At 43.5% G+C, this 8,080-nt stretch overlaps 1 protein-coding gene across 4 annotated transcripts in view; it reads right to left on the bottom strand.

The window, feature by feature from the left end:
* The window catches only part of gpcpd1 (glycerophosphocholine phosphodiesterase 1), an 11,617-nt gene extending 4,064 nt beyond the window's left edge, over window positions 1-7,553 (bottom strand). For 2 of the 4 annotated variants that reach the window (XR_002166429.1, XM_019856474.1), the window contains exons 1-19: window positions 7,292-7,552; window positions 6,778-6,843; window positions 6,288-6,378; window positions 6,111-6,195; window positions 4,583-4,658; window positions 4,021-4,062; window positions 3,499-3,622; window positions 2,899-3,151; window positions 2,664-2,826; window positions 2,462-2,591; window positions 2,245-2,299; window positions 2,061-2,156; window positions 1,729-1,803; window positions 1,291-1,330; window positions 1,143-1,201; window positions 1,011-1,076; window positions 800-936; window positions 412-547; window positions 154-314 (exon numbers count right to left, since the gene is read on the bottom strand). Coding sequence is in view for 3 of the 4 variants with exons in the window: in XM_019856474.1 (XP_019712033.1) it covers window positions 154-314; window positions 412-547; window positions 800-936; window positions 1,011-1,076; window positions 1,143-1,201; window positions 1,291-1,330; window positions 1,729-1,803; window positions 2,061-2,156; window positions 2,245-2,299; window positions 2,462-2,591; window positions 2,664-2,826; window positions 2,899-3,151; window positions 3,499-3,622; window positions 4,021-4,062; window positions 4,583-4,658; window positions 6,111-6,195; window positions 6,288-6,378; window positions 6,778-6,826 (1,838 nt within the window). In the remaining variant the exon portion in view is untranslated. Of the gene's footprint in view, window positions 1-153; window positions 315-411; window positions 548-799; window positions 937-1,010; window positions 1,077-1,142; window positions 1,202-1,290; window positions 1,331-1,728; window positions 1,804-2,060; window positions 2,157-2,244; window positions 2,300-2,461; window positions 2,592-2,663; window positions 2,827-2,898; window positions 3,152-3,498; window positions 3,623-4,020; window positions 4,063-4,582; window positions 4,659-6,110; window positions 6,196-6,287; window positions 6,379-6,777; window positions 6,844-7,291 lie in introns of all 4 variants that reach the window. The other 2 variants (XM_019856475.1, XM_019856476.1) reach the window with 2 other exon arrangements.
* Between the last annotated feature and the right edge of the window lie 527 nt (window positions 7,554-8,080).

Raw genomic sequence — 8,080 nt, 5'->3', positions numbered from 1 at the left:
GTTAAGGCAAGACAAAGACTCTGCCCAACAGTGACAGTGCGTGTCCTGCCACTGAAAGTCAGTTAGGCTCCAGCTCACTCACGACCAGAATGAGGACGAGTGCGATGACGAAGGAAAAAAAGAAAATAAAAAATAGAGGCACGGATGTCTTACCTGTCATAGATGAGTCCGTCAATACCCTGCTCCCTCAGTTTCCTCCTATTCTCGTGCTCGTTGTTGTCATCGCCCCAGCTGAACACCACCAGGCCTTTGTCCTGCGCCTCCCTGATGAGGCTCACGTTCATCATCAGCTCCTCGGTGTGAGCGCTGATGCCCTGGACGACACATTTGTTTAAAAAATTTAAGCCTGATGTCCAAAAACGGGAATAGTGTTCCTGTTTAATATCCAAAGGAGGGTGGGCGGGCTCATACTAGGATGTTCTCGCTCTGAGCAAAGCTCATGGCGATCTCGGTGGTCTGGCAGCGGATGTCCATCAGCTCTGGATACTTTTCAGAGATGCCCTGCGTCAGGAAAAGGATGGGGTACTTGTTCTGCTTGCGGCGCACCCTGAGGGATAAACACAGGAATAAATATGGATATGACTTCATAGGGTTCTATTCTACCAGACATCTAGCGGTTATTTAGTCCAGACTACATTGAATAATACAGTATTGATTACATTATGTGAAAGTTAGTTAACTCAACCCAACCCCATTTAGCTGGGTAAAATTAGCTGTGTTAGCATTTTAGTAAAGTTTGTGTCTTAGTTTGACTGACCACAAAGATGTCACTACTGTTAATGGTGGTATGCGAGCTTACATGGAGCAGATATCGGGGTCGAAGCAAGAGAAGACGATGCGTCGCTTGCCTCCTTCGCGGAGAACGCAGGACAAAATGATGTCTATGAACATGTTCATGTTGAAGTAGGATGACATGTTGCCTTCCCATGACCCGTCCTGTCGGGACAAACGTTGAACACTTCACACATTTCCATAGATTTAGCGGTCGTGTTCTGTTTTAGATGCGTCACCTTCATCTGACTGATCCATTTGAGCTCGATGTTGAAGCCCACATGTTCTGGGAGAGCTTGGAAGAGCTGCGTCGGGGGGAAGAGGAAGGATTTCAATCAATCGAGAAGTCAAAAGAATGATGCTTGTCTTACCTGCGAGAGCGACGGGAAGGGCTGATGCTCGTCAATCTCGTCATCGTCCTCCATCACGTCTGAAACAAAACACCGTTGGGTCAGCTGAGTTCTGTTATTTGACGTCGCATCTGAATCAGCTTTTGGAAAAAAAAAAAAAAAACAAGACCTTTGAGATCGTTTCCCTTCATGGCGGTGACGTGAGCCAGCTGAGTAAACAAGACAAACACACATACTTAACTGGGCACCTTGAGAACTGCGTGGCAATCTCACAAACGTGCAGTGACACTCAAAGTTAACCCTTGTGCATAATAAAACTGTCAAGAAAATACAGTAACGTCATTAGGCTGCCTAAACTAGAAGAATGCTTTAATATCACAGAAAACACAAAAAATGTCAAACATAACTTTTGTTCAAAATAAAATTTAATGACAGTAAACTAAATTTTTGGGCCACAAAAATGGGACACGTATGGGTATAAGACAAGATTTAAAATCCATCAATAAAAACATTTCTTTTTGCCCCGATCTGAGCAAAATGATTTGAGCCATTAAAAAAAAAAAAAAAAAAAAATGTCTGATGAGTTTGTGTGGACTGTGCAACTTACCTTCAGAAGCTGCAGCTGATCAAACGTCAGATCTTTCACAGGCACCTCAATGAGCTCTAGAGTCTGGTCATTTTTCTGGAAAAAGGCACGCGACATCCAAGTCAAGATAAGGGATTGTTTTCCCATTTGACATGCTTCTACCATTCCACGTGACACTGTGCAAAAGTCACTGTGTCAATGTATTGCAATGTGGGGCATGACCAAGGCTGTTTGCACATAGACGTCGCTGACCTCCCCCTTTGTCTACAGCGCTCATGGCGCCCGTCAAGTAAACGCTATGCCGTCAATCTTATGCTGTCATTGTATTTTATGACCCCAATCCAAGCTGTGACCTTTTTCTTGGTGGAGATGCAGCACGTGAGGTCATGGTACACGATGGGCACGGCGTCTTTGGAGAGGTGGACGTCGAACTCCACGTAGGCGGCCCCCTGCGTGTCCAAACAAAGTTGCACGGGTTTTGAACGGTGTACTGTCGAAAAGGTCGCGCTGCCTTTGTTGCCACCCAAAGAGACATACGTGCTTGGCGGCGCTCTTAAAGGAAGCAATGGTGTTCTCTTGCACTCTGTGATGCCTGAAAACATAAATAGTGCATTTGGAGAGACTGGCATGTAACAAGAGAGGGGTAGAGCGCCAAAAGCACCTTTCACACAGCCAGTCAAAAGCTAGAACAAGGCAGCACAGTGAGACCTTCCTTGAATAGCAAAAACCAGCATATTGACTGTACTGTAATTACTTGGCAGCTTGGGTGCTTCCAGCTCCCCGGTGGCCCACGTTCAAGGACCTTCCTTTCTTCCAGTACTTGCTGAAGGTCGCACTCATGTCGCACTGCAGGCCCGGGATGGGCCTGATCACCAGGTAGTCCACTGCAACATAACAGACAGTTGGGCTTCTACTTCGCTGTCATCTCATCCTCCCAATCTTTACAGGTTCCTTGCCTCGCACTTTGCCGATGGTCTGCCTGGAGTTGCGCCCCATGATGGGCAACGTTACCAGACCGTGGTCCCTGCCGCTCTCCAGGAAGGTGGAGGAGAGGAGGCAGGCGGTGCCCACGTGACCAGGGTGAACGTCGCCCTGGACCACGTGCTCGCTCATATCCTCCTGCAAAGTCCCACTATTAGAAAAAAAGGCTTTCAAAGTCATCCTCACCTCGACCCAGGTGTGTCTTCTTGCCTCAAAGAACTCAAAAGTGAGCTCCAGGTTGTCGGGGTCCATGCTGTGGATGCTGTACTCAGTCCACTGTGAAGGTTCCAGGGCGTAGCCGCACTCGGGCTGCGAGTGGCGGGATTTGTAGCATTTTGGGCTGATCATGCTGATCTCCAGGGTGGTGGGCACCTTGGGTGGGGATGACATGTTGCGTGAGTCCTCCCCCTCCTCCTCGCCCTCTTCGTCCTCCTCCTCAACACCCTCCAGTGTCAATTTGATCCTGAACAGTTGGGCAGATGCAAACTATGTTACCAAATGGCACGTTACCTTACTCAGGCCTTTTTTTTTTTTTTTTTTTTTTAAATCAAAGCCAACTCCAGGGCACTATATAAAATGCATTTATGCCAGAGCTGCCTGAAATTAGCAAACAAAAACAAAAAAAGCAGGTAAAAAACGTCCATGTGCTGTTTTTGGGGATTCAAAAAAAATTGAAAGACTGTACACTTGACCTCCTTTTAAGGGAGACAAAATGGTCAACGCCTGCTCAGTGCTCGTGTTTTAGTCAACTCATGTAACCGCTCTGGGCTCAAATCATTCTCCCGAGAGGGACATTGCGTTTTGGCCCACCTGAAACGGGACTTCTTGAATTTCTTCTTGGTGATGGACACCGGAGACATCTTGGAATAGTGCAGACGCAGGCGAATCTCCGTTTGGCACGTGAGCCAGCCGACGTCGACACACGCGACCCCATCTAAAGCGTGGGAGGACACAGCAAATGAGGAAGGACATCGTTCATGCTTAATTTCAGTTCTGTTCTTGCTTCAACAATGCTATTCACAAGAACCAAAGTCTTAGAAAGTTAAACTATGCCCTGGATTAAAAACAAAGTCTGCTGTTGCTCAGAACAAATAAATATGATGCTAATATTGTGAAAAAAATATGAATGGGGAAAAAAAAATGATTTTGTGTTTTTGTTAATCCCCATATGACTTTTTTTTCCACTTTGGATGCAAAAATTATTTTGGTTTGACACTGACAATATAAACAGAGCTTTTTTGTTTGTTTTTTAAATTTAAGCAGCTGACACAGTCCTACTTGAGGAAATAAAGTTAGCTTTTTTTGTTTGTTCATTTGGTCCAATGGACTTACTGTGAATTCCAAATTGCCCACTGTTGACATTCACGTGAGGTGCTGTAATGAAGGAAAACAGCATTAGAGAAAGCAAGAGAAAATAAATGTGTCAAAAAAACAAAACCGCTCAACCCAGAGCAGCTCCTATTAATAGTTACTTTTTTGAACAACAATACACGATAGTGTTGCTTTACTTTGTGAACATTGAATTGCAACCATTAAAGGACATGCTCTGAATGATGCCTTTCCACCGCTAACACCAGATATTTGTTCCCAAGAATGATCGTGTAACAGTAATAAAGGGTGGTGTGACAAAGGTGTTTATGCCGTAGGCTTCTCTAGAACCAACTTGGTTTGGCGAGAGCAAACATTACAGTAATATGCTTGTTACCCTCAGCGACTACTGCAGCGTTTACTTGTGTGCAAAGCTCGTTCCAGAAAGTATCCCAGCTCATCGCGTTCATAAACCAACATGTGCTGAAATGTTCTGCGGGGGTGATTTTTTTTTTTTTAAAGCTCTACCAGGAGTTTACTAACAAGCTTTGCCCAAGCCAAGCACATTGTGCACCTGTTGTAATACCTGTGGGGCTCATGGTGCGGGGATGATGATGGCTCTCCCACACATTGACTATCACCTGAGAAGGATCGCCCGCCCTCTGCAAGTAAAATGTTTGTTTTGTTTTTTTTTCACAGTTTTAATGCACACAGCATGAGTAAAACGTTTCGGTCTGCTCTTCAAGTCATCTCTGGACCAGACAGACCATCAGTGACCTTGGGCGGAGGGGTGGGGGGGTGCATGTCTGAAAGGGGGGGGGGGGTTTGGGGGAGACGCTGAATTTTTTTTCACAGTTTTAATGCACACAGCATGAGTAAAACGTTTCGGTCTGCTCTTCAAGTCATCTCTGGACCAGACAGACCATCAGTGACCTTGGGCGGAGGGGTGGGGGGGTGCATGTCTGAAAGGGGGGGGGGGATTTGTGAGAGAAGATTGAAATGTTAGGCCCCCAAGGAATCGCCAGATTTACACAACGAGGTAGGAGAAAGTATTTTGAGAGCATTTTAATTTTGAAATATCACCATTTCTGGATTAAAAATCGTTTCTAAAATATAATATTAATAAATACACAAACAGATTTTACCAACAACTTAACCCACGTGTGCATATGACGAAATACAGCATTTGCTTATCGTGTCATTTATGGCATTCACGTTTGCACATGCAGCAAAATTTGGAACCACCTTTAGTCGAGTCTGCAACAACAACTAGATTAGATGATTCTTCGTAGGCATTCAAAGGAAGGTGAAAGTTAATGAGAGAGAGAGAGAGAGAGAGAATTATTCAGAGATTCACAGTCAGAAGAGGGGGAAAGAAAGTAGTCTTCCCGGTCCTGCCAGAAGACAATCCATGACATCAGCTAGATCGCACTTGGACATGTCACAAAATAGAAAACAAGTGTGTTTAGTCAGGTTAGCACGAAATCTTTGCTCCAGGCGAGCAACAAGTTGAGGCTGTTTATTCCATTTAAGAAGATGGAATAGTGAAACTGTTGAATTTTTTTTCTCTAGTCACTGAGAGAATTGGAAATACAGTAATGTATTTAAAGGCTTGCGGATCAAGCCTCATTCTATCATCCGCCATAAAAATGTTTTAACAATACAAACACTTGAAAATAATATATAAGTCAACGATCGTAATAAATATTAAATTAAATAGTGTAAAAACTACTCTTTTTGATGAAGTGCGATGGAGGGGCTACTGTGGCCTAAGTGGAGAAGGGGGGTCGCTAATGGCAATTTTTATTTAAAAAAAAAAAGCTATTTAGCCTTTAGATGACGCATTATTGTATTCTGAAAAATTTAATTGTCTACCATGGATGGAATTTCCTTTCTGTGTCTGGGAGGAGTCACTCAAACAAAACACAGCTACAACACATCGTCCATTTCCTGTTCTACGGTTTTACAGTAATTGCACTTTTTACACTTCACAACTGTCGGACACATTTTCTTGAAAATCTGTGTCAATCTCATCCATGTCACACCCGATTACAACTTCACAATTACAAGATATTTGACTTATGGCATCAGAGTATTAATATAAAATGACTCACTTTTGCCTCGAGAAAGAAGCCCTTGAAGTAGCGGTACTTGACCTCTACTCCCCTGGGAATGGCGACCATTGTCATCCACTTATTTCTGGTGAAGCGAGGGGGAACATTGCAGTCAGAATGCAAACAAAAAAGATCTTTTGAGCCTTTGTGGAATTGCAAAACCAAGTTATCACAAACCCCTCATCACTCAGGGCTTTCAAGACCACTGCTTTTTGGTAGCTCCAGATGCCGAGGGATTCACAACTCCCAACCACGGCAATCACCTCGCCTGAGGAGCATTCAGGAGTGGAAATTTTAAACAGGAAATAAAAGGCCAGCAGCATATCAACTATCTCAACACCATAAAACACAACAGTCAACCCTAGCTATTCGCAGTTTTTCAGGAGCATTACCTGCTGCAAACAGCAAATATGTTACATGTCAATATGTTAAAAACCCTAAAAGACTTCAATAGGAGTCTGGCTCTTTGTGCAGTTGACATCAGAGGAGCTAATGTGGGAAGCATTTCATGATGAGGCGTAGGAATGTCTGGTAAGAGCTCAAAGCAAGGTACAGTATGTACCCAACGAAGGATTGAGTTGAAAGAATGACAATGACATGAGGTGACAGATCAGCAAGGGTTGATTATGTTTGTACTTTTGTGTTGTGTCGGCCGGGTTGAACAAACCTGGACAAGTTTCTCCTCTAACACTGAGGGTCACCTGGGAGACGTCCATTATTGACAGATGATCCACTGGCACGTGCCAACGAGAGAGGGGGAGGGGGGGGGGAGATATTATTTCGTGTACATATGTCACTCAAATACCCGCACCAGCAATGCTGTCGATATTACACATTTCTATTAACAGTTGCGAGGTAATTTGAAATGTGTTTGAGCCAAATCCCCGTATGTCCTGGAAATGCTTTGACGCTTTGTACATTTACTCTAGCAGTGAAAGGTCATTTTAAATGAACCGATTTACCGATGACACGAGTATGTCACTTAAATACCCTCATATCATGTAAATAACATCGAAAGCACACATTTCACATGAAGTTACCGTTTTTTTCGGGGTGGGGGGGGGAAATTAAGTACACAAATGTTGTTAAAAAGTTTAGAACCTAAATGGATAAATTACTCATTCTTTTAATACCTTAGGTGGCGCAAAGCTTGTCTCACAGCTTTCCTAGTTGTTAATTACCTTTTTAGGCAGCGATGGGACGGTTCGTGATGGAGCCGGTTTGGTCAGGTTACAAAGGCATCTTTATGAACGGTCACGAACCTCTCCGCCTTCCGCGAGGCATTTTTTTTTTTTTTTTGTCCGACAACGAATGATACCGACGAAATTAACTTGAACTTCTTATCAACGTCAACAAAAACGGCTTCAAGGTGGTGACGTGGGTAAAAACCGCAGAGCTAGTCCAACAAATAGCTTTCTGTCCTCTCCTAGTGGCCGAGACAATGGCGACAATGTAGAGGATTTCATTTCAAATTAAAACACCTACTATGTTGAAATGTAACTTTTCTGTTATGTACTTCCAAAATTTTGACAGTATGATGACATAATAATTATTCAAATAATTTCATCGCGAAATATTGGCTTTTTAATGATTTTGCTCTCGCAAACAAGACACCCTTGCATTTTTCTTTGAAAGCCAGCGTTAGTGTTATTCGTCTCCTTATTTTCCGGTTCCCTTCGCCACACCGTTGTAATAAACAAGCTGAGACCAGCCAAAATTCATAATTTAGTAGTCATGCTCATGTGTTTAACGGTGAAACTCTCGCGTTTTCTGTCTTTTTTTTCTTCTTTTTTTTTTTTAACAAGGGTCAAACACGTCTCAATGACTGATGCGTTTATTGTCGCCCGCGGATGTCGTAAACCACATTTTGTTTCATTTCCCAATCAAAACACTGAATACACTTTGGACTGAGTCGACGTAATAATGCCTCGCTGGCTTTAACTTTGCCAAAAACAATCGTTGTAATCGTT

This window comes from Hippocampus comes, unplaced genomic scaffold (genome assembly GCF_001891065.2).
Source record: "Hippocampus comes isolate QL1 unplaced genomic scaffold, H_comes_QL1_v1.1 scaffold526, whole genome shotgun sequence".
Lineage (NCBI taxonomy): Eukaryota > Metazoa > Chordata > Actinopteri > Syngnathiformes > Syngnathidae > Hippocampus > Hippocampus comes.
Note: the sequence above shows the minus strand (reverse complement) of the source record. Positions and strands in the feature narration are given on the sequence as shown.